We start from the raw sequence: 14,859 nt of genomic DNA, 5'->3' as shown, positions 1-14,859 counted from the left end.
TGATACCAAGGGCTCAAGTGGAAAGCAGGTATTGTGAGAATGATGGTCAACATATGTACTAATGTGCTGGACACAAATGTATGTACGGATTGTGATGAGTTGTATGAGCCCCTAATAAAATGATTATTTAAAAAAATTTGCAAACCTAAACCTGTGACAAAAATATAAAAAAAACCCAAACAACAGGAAGGCAATGAGATTCAAATGGAAAATGAACTCGAAGGAACTGACATAATGGATCAGAATCGGAAAGAGTGCTCCACCAGAAACATGAAAGGCAATCCGAAAACCAAGGTCCCGGAACTCGCCTGTACTCCGATGTTCTAACCACAGACATACATTCTGGATGGAAAGATCACAGTATTATGCCATCTGTTTGCACAACAGATCACAGCAAACGGGTTCCTGAGGAGCAAATTTGGGTTGGACAAAAGAAAGAATCTTCTTATACTCAAAACAAATGAACGCCAGGACAATCCAAGCAGAGATTGGATGGAAGCATAAACCAAATTCAATTACGCATTTAACATACACGTTTCCCAAGTGCACAACTCTGTCTTTTCAGGTGAGACAGTTACCACTTGAGCTAGAGCCGTTAGTACTGGTAACACATGTAAGGCAGAACAGGGGAAAATGAGAAAAGAAACTGCAACGAGAGCAGGCGCAGCTGGTTAATTTGTAAAGGGAGAGCAGTGAACCTCATCAAATGGCAAGACCAGGCCCTGAGTATGAGATAAATATCTTCTCAGAGTGTTATGCCTGTCATATGAATCTAAACATTTATCTGAAAAGTACAAATCATTATTCTTGATGATCTGACTCATGTCTCCAGTAACAATTTTAATTTTAGGTCAAGAAAAGTGAAAATTATGAAAACGCTGTGCTTGTTAGACTGAAATTCTCTTACCAGTCGTAACCCACAGCAAAAGAGGTTTCAATGACTGGAGCGATGAGTTTGGCCGCTGTCATGATGTATTTTTCTGCCATTGCTTTCCTATAGCAAACAAAGAAGTTATCTTTAGGAACACAGTATGAAAAGAATTTGGATTTTTTAAAAAAAATTTAAATGTCAACGTTATGAACGCTACATTACATGATGAGTACTACAAAAAAGCCTGTGGAACTTTGGATTCAAAACAACAACCCAAACTTGCTGCCATCGCGTCAATGAGGACTCATGATGAGCCTCCCTACAGGACAGGGGAGAACGGCCCATGGGTTTCTGAGACGGAAAAGCTGCGTCTTCCACAGAGCGGCTGGTGGTTCCGAACTGCTGCCTTCTGGTTAGCGGCCCAACCACTCCCAACCCACCAAGGCACCAGGGCTCCTGGAAGGCTTGATCCAAACCAAAGTAAACTCACAGCCACCGAGTCAATTCTGACTCATGGTGCCCGTGTAGGTCAAGGTAGAATTCCCCTTGTGAGTTTCTGAGATTGTAACTCGGTATGGGAGTAGAAAGCCTTGACTTTCTCCCAAGGAGCTGGCTAGAGATTTTGAACTGCTCAGCCCAATGCATAACCACTTTTCTCAAAGTGACATTTTTGCTTTTTCACATTATAGTCGTTAAGTGTTGGGCTGTGATCTGCAAGGCCAGCAGTTCAAAACCACCTGTCGCTCCTTGGGGGAAAGAGGTGGCTTTCTACTTCCATGAAGAGTTGCAATCTCGGAGACCCACAGGGACAGTTCTACGCGGTCCTATAGGGTTGCTATGAGTGGCATCGACTCGATGGCAGTAACTTTGGTTTGAGTTTTGGACGAGGTCTTTTGCAGCAGATTTGCCTATTCTAACCGTATATACTTGAGTATAAGCCGACCGAATATCAGCTGAGGCACCTAACTTTACCACAAAAATTGCATTGAAAATGTGCCAACATACTCGGCTTATACATGAGTATATACGGTACGTTAGATTTTGACTGCTCCTTTCACGGGCATGATTGTTGGTCCCAGTAAAACAAAACGCTTGACTTCAGTATTTGCCCAAAACCACCCCATCCCCCCACCCCCATCCCCACCAGTTAACAATACTTAGAAAACTCGAGAGGAGGAGGAGAGCCTATTACATGGACCCTGCATGTGCTGCCTTGTCCTTGCTTCCTCCCTGATGGCCCACAGCTTGCACTTTTTCATTTCCTTTCCAACTCAGGGTAGGTCTGTTGGCAACAACATCCTTGATCTTCCTCCCTTTACAAGTCTCTTCATTTCCCTTCATTCTGGAACGCTTTCTCTCTGTCGTGCAGACTACTTCATTTGTTGCTCTGTTTGTCGGTGCACTGGGTTCTTCTCTGCCCTCCTGCTGTGGAACCCACCCGAGGTTTTCTTTGCAGTTACTGTATTTCTCACTTCTGAAACTCCACTTGGCTTTTCTTTACACCTTCGGGGTTTTTTGCTGAGATTCTATTTCTTCCCTGAGACTTTCAATGTTTTCCTTATTTATTTCAAGCATGTTCATAAAGCTTGCTGAAGCATTTTTAAAAAATCATCGTTTATAGTCTTTGTTGATGACTCTAGAATTTGGTGTCGTGCAGCTGGTGTTTATGATTTTATTTCAGTTTGAGATCTTTCTGGTTGTTGGTCTGATGAGTGATTCTCAATCAATATGGGCCTGTAAGGGCAGTAGGTGGGCTCCGTTCTGCTGGCAATGGTGAGTGTCCCTGCTTCTCTCCTCTCCACGGACACCATATTGGAGGTAGCTTTGTTACCACGGTGTGAGGGGGAATGTCCTGACTGCACTAGGCTGCCTCTGACCCCACCAGGGGAGAGGAGACGCTTACGTTGGGGCTGGGTGACCGTGCAGGATTGCCAGGTGTGCTGCACTCACCCCATGCTGAGGTTGGAGGTGGGGGTGACCCAATACCAGCCCCTGAGATCAAAGTTCCGACTTCCAGTCTGGTCTTCTCTGATACCACTCCAGCAGGGGCCTTGAGGGGGCTCACTAGTGTCTTACAAGATTGGAGGTTTAGGCTCCCCACTCGGCCTTAGCTGGCACACTGTTTTTGTTGTGCGTTGCCACAGAGTTGCTCTGACTCATGGCAATGCCGTGTGCGCAGAATCGAACTGTTCCATAAAGTTTCGGAGGCCGGGACCTTTCCGAAGCGGGTCACCAGGCCTGTCTTCTGATACTTCTGGATCGAACCACCAACCTGTCGCTAGCCATCGTTCAGCACTTGGTGGTTTGTGCTGCTGGAGCACAACAGTCACTGTAGTCTTGTCATTGTCGTCTTTTTCTTTTGTCTTGTGAGGCTCTTCTTGTCTTTTGTTCTGTGCGGTCTGGTTGTCGTCATCTTCAACTCCACGTTTGAGATACGGGAATCGATGGGAGAACTGGCCATCGTGTCCTGGGGTCCCAAGTTCCTTAGCCAGGAAGCCTTATTCCCTCCACCATTCTACTATTGGCTTTATATATAATGTCCAGAGTTTTAATTGTGTTTAAAATATCTATTCTTTCTCCGACTCTCTCATCACCTACCTAAAGCTTATGTCAGTTTTATTTTTAGAGCTAATCTAATTTTTTTTTTTTTTGCTTTTCAGGAGTTTTTTCCCTTTTTTTAAAAAAGAAAATAATTTTATTGGGGGTTCATACAACTCTTATCACAGTCCACACATCCATCCATTGTGTCAAGCACATTTGTACATTTGTTGCCATCATCATTCTCAAAACATTTACTTTCTACCTGAGCTCTTGGTATCAACTCATTTCCCCCCCTCCCTCCCTGCTCCCCCCTCCCTCAGGAACCCTTGATAATCTATAAATCATTATTTTTTTGTCTTACAGTGTCCAATTCTACCTTACAAATCTGGCTAGACCAGAGGATGTACACTGGTACAGATAGTAATTGGAAACACAGGGAATCCAGGACAGATGATCCCTTCAGGACCAGTGCGGAGAGTGGTGATACCGGGAGGGTGGAAGGAGGGTGGGGTAGAAAGGGGGAACCGATTACAAGGATCTACATATAACCTCCCTGGGGAACGGACAACAGGAAAATGGGTGAGGGGAAAGTTGTGCTACACTGCACCCCGACTGGCTTGTCTCCTCTCTGAGACCCTTCTGTAAGAGAATGTCCAGTTGCCTACAGATGGGCTTTGGATCCCTACTCCGCACTCCCCCTCATTCACAATGATATGATTTTTTTGTTCTTTGATGCCTGATAACTGATCTTTTCGACACTTCATGATCACACAGGCTGATGTGCTCGTCCATGTGGGCTTTGTTGCTTCTGAGCTAGATGGCTGCATGTTTATCTTCAAACCTTTAAAACCCCAAACTCTATATCTTTTGATAGCTGGGCACCATCAGCTTTCTTCACCACATTTGCTTATGTGCCCACTTGTCTTCAGTTAATCTAATTCTTGAACCTTAAGGGACAGCCATCAAGTGACGTACTCCTAAATTCTTGCTCCTTGCTATTGATCCACATCTGACTCCTGGGGATGGCATGTGGGCAGAGGAGGGCTGTGGAATCCTTAACATTTTCAAGGTGGTGTCCTTTAGGAAGCAGACCACCAGGCCCATCTCCCAAGGCACCCTTGGGCAGGTTTAAACCCTCAAACTCTTAACTAGTAATCAAGCATTTAACCATTTGTGCCACTAGGAGCTTGTATACACTTAATATACCTGTTGATAGTCAAGAAATATTTAAACTCTCAGACTATATTTGGTTTGTGGCTGGAGAGAAGAAACAATAGAGAGAATTTTTGCTGAGAGTTGAAATCTAATTGCAGGGGTAGGATAAAAATATATAAAGACATAGTTTCTGAAATAAGGCTATTAAGCAAAGTTCCAATTGCACCAAATGAAAATTAAAAGCAAGTTACACAGAAATAGAAAGAATTAAGTAAGAATAATTGGGCAAATTAGCATGAAGAATTGAGATTATTTTGAAGTGGAAGAAAGAATGCAGTATAGAAATGGTGAAACAACAGCACTGTTCAAAAAACACAGCGAGCAACGGATGACAAGAGTCTACGTATGACCTCCTCCCTGGGGATGGACAACAGAGAAGGGGGCATAGGGAGATGTCGGACAGCGTAAGAGGTGACAAAATAATAATTTATGAATTATGAAGGGTTCATGAGGGAGGGGGAAGGGGGAAGAGGGAGGGAAATGAGGTGCTGATATTAAGGGCTCAAGTAGAAGGCAATGATAATGATAATGGCAACAAATGTACAACTGTGCTTGACAATGTATGTATGTATGGATTGTGATAAGAATTGTACAAGCCCCAATAAAATGATTTTTAAAAAATCAAGCATAATAAACATATTTCATAAAGTATAATGCATAATTAACTATTTTATAAACATTGAAACTATGTTAATGATTAAATACTCCAAATATTACCTTTCACGTTCCATTTGCCTTAGATTATCATTTTTTATAGCTTCAATCACTAGGTTAGTATGAGGATCATCCTGGAGAAATAAAATTGGGGGGAAAAATGAGTAATCTAGAAGCAAAAAGTAAGAATTTGAATTTATAATTAACCTCAGCACTAACTCATAGTATAAAGTGGAACAATAAAATCTTCCTAAATGATCCTCTCTTAGGCAGAGTAGAACAATTTTTTTTCATATTTCTGATGACCTGCTGAACTAACACTGTTTCTGACCAGCTGATAAAAAAGGGTGGAAGGAAAAGGACCAACTATGAGGGGCTTGCTCCTGTTGGTGGAGAAGCTGCAGGACTGGATTAGGCAAGAAGGCAGATGCGGCCGATGCAGTACACTGATCCTCAACAAAGACGAGAAACCAAACTGAAACAGGGATTAGTGATCATCCTGGAGTCCCCAGCGTCAGATTAGCTCAGGAGATTATTGCAATTGTCTTTGGAGAGTCCCACGGGGTTTTCTTGAATGACAACAAGATAAGCATAATTCCATAGGAGGAAGTTTCACAATGGTTGGAAAACTGCATTGTGAGAAAAAGCTAAGAAAGTTGCATGAGGAATTTCCCATCACAATGTACTTGCTCATTCTTTGATGGGCAGCAAGCAAACCCTAAATCCTCATCTTGTCCCTTCTGATTTCTTTTGTTCCTAAAAGTCCAAGAACCATTGGAAAGGAACACAGGCCCCTGGGGATACAAAGCCTGCCATTTTGATGTGATGCAAATATAAGTAAGAGTGAAGAATTATTTGGGGGAAGAGTTAGACAGAAACACTGTTTTCAGATGGTGTTTATGTCAAAAAAACAATAGCTTCACATTTTGATTTTTTAATAAAGATTCCTGTGATTTTTGTAGCAAAAAGAAAAACTCCCATTATCTTTTCATTTTACTCACAAACTTTTTGGGAAAGGTACAAGGTAGGGCTTGTACAAGGTATGGCTACTCATACAAAGTTATAATACTGTAATTTATGAGCTCAAATGTAAATACGATAGTGATCATCAATTGTTTAGGGTGATCCTTGTACCCTCTATTAAGAACATAGATGATGTTTTTGCAACATGTATTTTTCCTCATGAGAACAAAATATACTTGCAACCATTTACTCAGTACGTAACTACATTGCAAGAACTTTTAAAGTAATTTACACGAATTAACTCATTTGATTCTCATCACCCCACTACAATGTAGGTTATTGCTAGCAGTCCATTTTACATTTAAAGAATCAAGGCATGGAGTTTAATTACTCAGTGGTACAATCAGGCAGCCTGGGCTCGTAACCTAGACCCTTTAACCACGATTCTAAAAGACATGTGCAACTATATAAAGTGAATGCTACTCTACTGCTTTGATCTACAAAGGCAAATGCACATCTATTGACTAAATATAAAATAGTATGGTAGCATAACAACAATTTATGTGTAAAAATCTGGATGATATTTGAAAACCAGTAGGAAAGAAAAGACTCTCATTGTCCAGAAACTACTGTTTCCATCGTGGTTTCTATTTTCTAATGTGCACGTGTCTGTGTTTATTACATACGATTCTCCCAGCTCTTTGAATAGCATGGCTTTGGATAACTGAACACACTGCTTTGCTCTCGGACTAAGGACCGGGATTGCCTTTTCATTCTTCACATGTGGTGTAGGTCCCCCCTGCTGAGACATTGACGGAAAAGGGCCTTGACAAGGATTTGGGGACTTCCTCTTTCAAGGAACGACTCTAATGATGGGTATGACATCTCTTACAGTTTTTTTGGTCTTGTTTTTTATATTCTTCAGTCTGTTTTAACAATAATCGCAAGCCCATTTCAAGCTTGGTTTAAATAACAATGAAATACACCTCACTGATATAACGCATTGATGGAGGGCTGTAGACACCTGTGAGGCCACTGCTTCAGCCTTCCTCTTTCTGGGAGCAGGACACCACGGAGAACTCAGAGCTGGCCACCTAACAGCCTTCATACTCACACTTGGTGAAATATATTTATCGTCTTCATCAACTTCTAATGGAACTGCGATCAACTTTTGGAAAGCCTTCTTCATTTTCTCGCGGTCCCCAACCGCAAAATAACTGAGGATCAAGTTGAAGCCAGCCTTCAGATTCGGCGCCATGCTCATTATGTGCTCTAATGAATTAACTGCATCCGAGTACTGGCCAGTCTTAATAAACGTCACGCCAATGTTCTGCATTATTTTAATCCTAACGGAAGAGAAGCACAAGGTTAGTTTTAAAAGGCTGAACTCTTTGAGCCTGGCATTCAGGGCCTGGAATCCCACATCCAGCCTTTCCTCCTGCTCTTTCCCACTGCTTAAAACATTGTTAAAGTGGCACTACGTATAATTTAATTTAGACGCTATGAAACTCACTTGTCAGTGTATGATTCAATGCGTATCACTGCATTTACACAGTTGTACAGCCATAGCCACAATCTTATTTTAAATAATTTCCAACATCCTAAAGTGAAAGCCTGAGCCAATTGGCACCCCTAACACTAACCAACCACTAATGTAACGTGTTTGTACATAAATAGAATCCTGCAAAATGTGGCCTCTTGTGTCTAACTTTGACTCAACATTTTACTGATTTTCAAGGTTCACCCAGGGTGTAAGCATGTCTCAGTGCTGCCTCTTGTATTGCCGAATAGTATGGATATAGCACACTTTGTTTTGATTGCCTAGTTGATGAGCATTTAGTTTGCTTCCACTTCTTTTTGGCCTTTTTTCTTTTGATTGTGATTTAGGAGAAGGTTTACGGAGTAGATCATCAGTTTTACATTAGAAACGATATATATTTTGTTTCAACTTATCTACGGTATTTCAATTCCTATCACTCATCCTATTTTCTCCCTGTTTCCTCTTTCCATTCCTTTCTTTCCTAACCCTGTGAACTTTGTCCATGAGCAAATACTGCCCTTTTGATCTTTAAAAAAAGTTTTTTATTAGAGATCATTTTATTGTGGACTCTTACAACAACCTATACATCAATTGTATCAAGCACATTTGTACATATGTTGCCATCATTCTTTTCTAGGCATTTTAGCCCTTGGTATCAGCTCCTCTTTCCCCCCCTCCCACCTTCATGACCCCTTGATAAATTATTATTATTTTCATATCTCACACCGACCGCTGTCTCCCTTCCCCCGTGGTTTCTGTTGTTCGTTCCCCTGGAGGGTGTGTGTGGTTATGTGTCAGTCATTGCGATCGTTCCCTTTCCTCCCCTCCTCTCCCTCCTCCCCTTCCCTTCTGGTATCGCTGTTCCCACTCCTGTTCCTGGACTCCGTCCAATTCTGAACTATTAAGAATAATGCTGCTATGAACATTTGCAAACAAGCTATTGTAACATGTTGAAAATGTTCTTGGGTTTACATGTAGGAGTGAGATTCCTTGTTGTACAGCACATCGGTGCTTCATCTTTTATGACACTTCCTACTTCCCAAAGCAGCTGTACCATTTGACACATCCAGTGCATGGCTCCAATTTCTCTGTGTCCACACCAGCACTTGCTGTTGTCTGGCTTTCCTATTACAGCCATTCCACTGGATGTGATTTCATTGTATTTCTAATCAATCCTCCATGTAATCCGTTTCTAAAAATTCATTTATTCTTTGATCAGATCATGAACACTGTGACTTCCCTGGCCTTTCACATGAAATGTGACCCTTTATCTGGAATGTTCTTCCTTCCTTCCTTAAGTAATCTTATCTCAGACAGCCTTTCTTGACCATTCTGGTTCTCAGTAATTATCCCCTCAACCCAACTGCTGTAGCACTTCAATTACTGTCTCAGTTATGAAGCACCTTACACACGTCTCTCACATTACTATCTTCTTCTAAACTGCCCAATTTCTAACCCTCAACTAGGTTAGAAGCACTTCATGGGCACTATATCTTATAGCTGTTTTGTGACAATAGAGCCGTTGCTGATAATAATAAAGTATCCTGTACAATGGACAACATATCATCAAATGTGACATCTATAAATAGTTTTTCCAGAGAGGAGATCCATCTAGAGGGTCAGTATGGCCAAATGTCCAATGCTGCTCTCTCAGCAGCAGACCACCCGGTAAGTTACCATTGCTCTGCGGACGTGCTCCTTCATAGGAACAGACGACACCCTGCTCTTCTTGTCCTCCTCGGCTCTTCTCTGGAGGTCCAGAAGTCTGCCCCTCGTGCTGTGATTTCACTCTCAAGCTACAGCAAGGGCATAAAGAACTAGAACTTTCTAGCCTTGCATACTGGGGTCTACTGTGTTCTGGAAGACTGCAATTTTATTTTATGACCCCATAACGTTGTGATGTTAATGGTCTGCACAGTTAGTCCCTTCATAGGGCAGTAGGCTATTTTTCCCCTCCCATTTAATCATGTCTTATGTCTTTTACCTTAGCGGCTACACAAATGTTTGCAAGTAGCTACAAGGAAACAGATCAAAACACTACAGTTAGGACAAAAATCTGAAACCTCTTATGTAGAAACACCTCCAAACATTGACCCACTAATAATAGGTCAGAAGTGTTTTGTAGTTTCTAAACAAAACCACACAAAAAACACTAATCCGATTTTATAAAATTATCACAAACTTACCTCATTTCTTTATAGACACTTGGAATCTGATCTAATGCCATCCGGTAGAATTTAATGGCTTTGGAATAATTTCTCTGCTTTAAATAAATATTTCCCATATTCACCTTCAGTCTTCCTAATTAAAATAAAAGTAGTAAATGTATAATAATCTAGGGTGGGTTTTTTTTTCCTTCACTTTTTCTAAAGTCTTTTAGTTTTTAGTTGACTTTAACTCATATTTTTGGATATTTTTTTCAACATGCAAAGTTTTAGATTCTACCTAGAGTCCAGCTTTAAAACAGCCACACTACTTTCACCTATGTGCACACTATTCTGTGAGGCAGGAGAGTTGAAGACTGATGCGTCATGAAAATATGACTGGAAAACAATAGATTTAGATCAGTGTTTCCCAAAATGAGTGATACCACCCCTCTGGGGGCCCTGGAACGATCCTTGGGGGCTGCAGAAACCAGCAGCTACGTTGTACCCTGGAGGATGGGCTACAGCACAAAGTTTTCCTGAACAGGTGGTGGTGGGCCAAATCGTGTGGGAGCCCATGATCTAGGTGATATAAAAGTGTCATTCTTTTAAGAAAAATGTGGGGCTTAAAAAGAATGGCAGACATTTAAAATTCAATATGACTATGCAGCATTCATTTTAATATGGCACTACGGAAAATGATTCCAGTGAACTCTAACACAGGGACCAAGACATTAGAGACTAGAGAAGCTGGCGTCTCCGAGGATCTTTACACACCAGGGAAAGCAGGTTCGATCGGGAGCCCGGAGTCGGTACAGAGGGTTACCGTGTTTGGCTGTGACCTGGAAAGCTGGAAGTTCAAGTTCACTGGAGGGGAAAGGCCTGGTGATTACACCTCAGAAAACCCTCCGGGGCACTGTGCCGGGGGACACACACTGGTGGTTCTAGGTTAGGTTAGACTTGGCAACAGCCAGTCACGGATTACTTTTGGCAGGATATCTTCTAGCAACTAAGCATTTCATTTTTATTTGTATTTTCATATAGATAAGATTTTGAAGCAGAGCAATCCCATCATAAATAGAAATTTGCTTAACGAATCATTCACTTTATAATACCAAAAATAACCCCAAATTCAGGGCCATTGAGTCAATTCTGACTCACAGAGACCTCACAGGGCAGGGTAACTGTAGGCTGTAAATCTCCATGTGAGCAGCCAGCCTCAACTTTCTCCATGGAGCAGCTGGTGGGTTCAAACCACTGACCTTGTGGTTAGCAGCTCAGGGCGTAGACCACTAAGTTACCAGGGCTCGTTTATTTCATTATAAAGCAGAAAGTGAGGCGAGATGCCAAGTAACATCACAAAAACTCAACTTTTCCAAAAGCACTAGTGCTCTACACGTACCTGTGTTGCTGAACATCTTGTTCTTCACGATCACTTGGTACGTGTTCAGGGCTTCGGCATACATCTCATTGGCTGAGTACTGACTGGCCAGGTTGAAAAGAACCTAAGGAGGAAAACATGCCCCAAACAAACAAACCCATAATGACTACGTCAGGTCCTTTGGCCTGCAATATTTCTAGATATTAAAATCCAACAACCAAGTTCCCTTTTACATCAGAATATCTAACAACTTGGGCCGGGGGAGGGTTTACACAGAAATAGTTGGTATCCAACAGTAAGATCAGGAGATCTGAACTCTAAGTTTCACCTTCATTTTCTAGGTATGAAATATTATTTCACTGAAATATTATTTGCCCACCAGTCTCAAGATGGCCTATAAAGAATACATACATATTATTATTCCTGGTGATGAAAATAACTAAATTAACTTTATAAATAGTTATAAAACAGCATGGAAATTATCTTGAGCCTTAAATTTTATCAGGGAAGCATTTTATAGCATTTTTCCATATACAAAATTATAATTTGAGTCATATCTTTTAAAGTAAAAGTTGTTATTCCTTAATCAAAATATCCCATGCCATTTAAAAATATTCATTACAAACAGTAACCATTTTTAAGGTGCTTCTTATTCAAAGTTTCAAATGGCCTTTCCCTCAATTTATTTAGCTTTTAAAGTTTCTTCCACTGAAAATATATCCTTTTAAAGATCTTGGAAATTTTCAGAATTAAAGATATTTTGTTAGAAATGGGAGGTGTTAGGTTGTTTTTCAACATCCCTTTTTAAAATCATTTTATTGAGGGCTCTTACAGCTCTTATCACAGTCCATACATATATCCATTGTCTCTGTACATATGTTGCCATCATCATTTTCAAAACATTTTCCTTCTACTTGAGCCCTTGGTATCGGCTCCTCATTTTCCCCACTCCCTCCCTCCCTCCCTCCCTCATGAACCCTTGATCATTTATAAATTATTATTTTTTCATGTATTATACCAACCGCTGTCTCCCTTCACCCACTTTTCTGTTGTCTGTCCCCCTGGGAGGAGGATATATGTAGATCCTTATGATTGTTCCCCATTACCCCTTCTCTTCCCTTCCCTCCCCTCCCCTCCTTTCCCCTTCCCCTCCCTCCCCTTCCCTCCACGGTATGGCTACTCTCATTACTGGTCCTGAATGGTTTATCTGTCCTGGATTCCCTGTGTTTCTAGCTCTTATCTGTACCAGTGTGCATGCTCTGCTCTAGCCAGATTTGTAAGGTAAAATTGGGGTCATGATTTGAGGGCGGGGGTGGTGGTGGTGAAAGCATTAAAGAACGAGAGGAGAATTTTATGTTTCGTTGATGCTATACTGCATCTTGACTGGCTAATCTCTTCCTTGTGGCCCTTCTGACACGGGATGTCCAACTGACTACTGATGGGCTTGGGATCTCTACTCTGCACGCCCCCTCAGTCACATTGATATGATTTTTGTTTTGTCTTGTTTTGGGTCTTTGATGTCTGATATCTGATTCCATTGACACCTCATACAGATGAAAGACAAGAGTGTCATGTACTGAGGCTTACTATTAATGTAATTCTGGGTACCTGGTGTCCAATAAGACTGGGGGGTTGGGGCACAAGAATGAATAAAGCAAAAAGACTACTAGGAACCACACAGCAGAGCCAGGACAATTTTCCTCAGCTGGTATTTCAATATTTACCGAGTAAGTCAAGTCTAAGTTGATATTTTCTGGAGTTGTGACTTGTTCTCGTTGTCTTACTAGGACTCTCTCTTTCCTCCCAGCATCTTTTGCCTTTTCGAGGGCCTGCAAGAAAAATTGTGCTTTGTAAACTCCCCTGAAAATTTTAATCAAATTTTATGTATTTTCAAAATGCCTGTTCTAGATATGAGCTCACTTTCCATCCACGGGTTCTCTGGGTTCATCCTCTGCATTACCATAAACTCCCATGAGAAACAAAAGAACTGGGATGTTTGATTTAAACATGAGTGCACCATCCTAACATGCCTGTGGGACAGCATGCCTGCTGAGGCAGAGCCCACGCAGAGGCCAGGAATCAGAGGAGGGCTGGGGGCTCAGCAGGGCAGCGGTCTTCTCCTTGGAGTACTGTCCTCCTGGGCAGGCAGGAATGCTTTGCAGGGACTAGCAGGTAGACTCTCTGGCCTGGAATCAATTTCCAGATCCTCAACCTCCATAGAAATCACTCTCACAGCCATCTGAGATGTGCTTGGGGTGCCGGAGTCTGTCCCATCTCTTCCTCAAACTTTCCTTTTCCCATTCTGTGAAAGAGAAGCCCTTTAACTACCCTATGACCTGCTATTCCACTTCTATGGATTTGCCAAAGGGTAGAGAAAAGATATGTCCACCCAAAGGCTCAGACCCAACCGAAACTAAGGTCCCTGCCATTGAGTTGATGGCAACCCATAGCAACCCAATAGGTCAGGGTAGAACTGCCCCTGTGGGTTTACCAGACCGTTGACTCTCCTAGAGTAGAAATCCTCTTGGACCTCCTGCAGAGAGGCTGGTGGTTTTGAATTTCTGACCTTGTGGTTAGTCGTCCAACAAGTAAGCACAGCCCTGGGACTCTAGACTCATCCTCGAGTACAGGGATGTCTGCAGACAGCACTTCTGTGGTGGACCGCCCTCGGAGAGGGCAGCTGTTCCTCAGTACGTCCAGGGCCCTCCGACCTGGCACTCTCGCCGGCCATGTTTGTTTTGCTGCGATTCGTTTTGCTGCGATTCGTCAGGTTTTTGGTGGCCAGTCCCTCAGAAACGGACAGCTTATTCCTTCTTGGTAGTCTGTTCTTAGTCTGGAAGCTCCACGAAACCTCTTCGCTTTGAGTAGGCCAGTTGGCATTTGAAACACCAGAGACACCGCTTCCAGCATCACAGCAACACCCAAGCCCGCACAGAATGACAAAGCGATGGACCAGCGATTCTCAGAACATGAACAACACTGAACTGACTCCCCGAGCCTGGAAAATGCTCTGGAGTGCAATGCTGCCCACAGATCACACCGCCATGAGTGCAAATCAACTTGAGGGCAAATTGCTCTTTGGCTTTTCTTGTTCGCTGACCTCAGCTCTCCTCTCTCTACTGGGGACGCTGACAACTTTGAATCGACTTCCCTTGGGGCCAGATTCAGTCAACATGGAGGGTTTTAATAACCAGGTAAGAAGCACTAATTCTATTAATAATAAAAGTGGCCATTTAGTTCACATTTCTACTTAACAAGTAATGTGACCACAGTAAATTTAAAAAGGTACAGTGGTGGTCTAGAAAAGAGAACTATGAGTTTGCAGTTTACTTGGAAAAAACATTCCGGGGTCCCTCTCACTGACTGCCATCAAGTTGACTGTGACCCAGCGAGCAGACAGGACAGGGCAGAATTGTCCCCACGGTTCTCCAAGACTAATTCTTCCCAGGAGTAGAAGTCCTCATCTTTCTCTCATGGAAAGGACGATGGTTTTGAATTGATAACCTTGCCGATTAATAACCCAATTATTTACTCAGCCAATTGTGCTCCG

At 42.2% G+C, this 14,859-nt stretch overlaps 1 protein-coding gene across 5 annotated transcripts in view; it reads right to left on the bottom strand.

The window, feature by feature from the left end:
* Positions 1-14,859, bottom strand: part of IFT88 (intraflagellar transport 88) — a 105,720-nt gene that overhangs the window by 70,755 nt on the left and 20,106 nt on the right. For all 5 annotated transcript variants that reach the window (XR_006680430.1, XR_006680431.1, XM_004714829.4 and 2 more), the window contains exons 9-14: positions 13,034-13,138; positions 11,331-11,433; positions 9,971-10,085; positions 7,359-7,590; positions 5,345-5,415; positions 908-994 (exon numbers count right to left, since the gene is read on the bottom strand). Coding sequence is in view for 3 of the 5 variants with exons in the window: in XM_004714829.4 (XP_004714886.1) it covers positions 908-994; positions 5,345-5,415; positions 7,359-7,590; positions 9,971-10,085; positions 11,331-11,433; positions 13,034-13,138 (713 nt within the window). In the remaining 2 variants the exon portion in view is untranslated. The remainder of the gene's footprint in view (positions 1-907; positions 995-5,344; positions 5,416-7,358; positions 7,591-9,970; positions 10,086-11,330; positions 11,434-13,033; positions 13,139-14,859) is intronic.

The sequence above is a fragment of the Echinops telfairi genome, unplaced genomic scaffold (assembly GCF_000313985.2).
Source record: "Echinops telfairi isolate 266 unplaced genomic scaffold, ASM31398v2 ScPeMD7_2565;HRSCAF=3150, whole genome shotgun sequence".
In the NCBI taxonomy this organism is placed as follows: Eukaryota; Metazoa; Chordata; class Mammalia; order Afrosoricida; family Tenrecidae; genus Echinops; species Echinops telfairi.
Note: the sequence above shows the minus strand (reverse complement) of the source record. Positions and strands in the feature narration are given on the sequence as shown.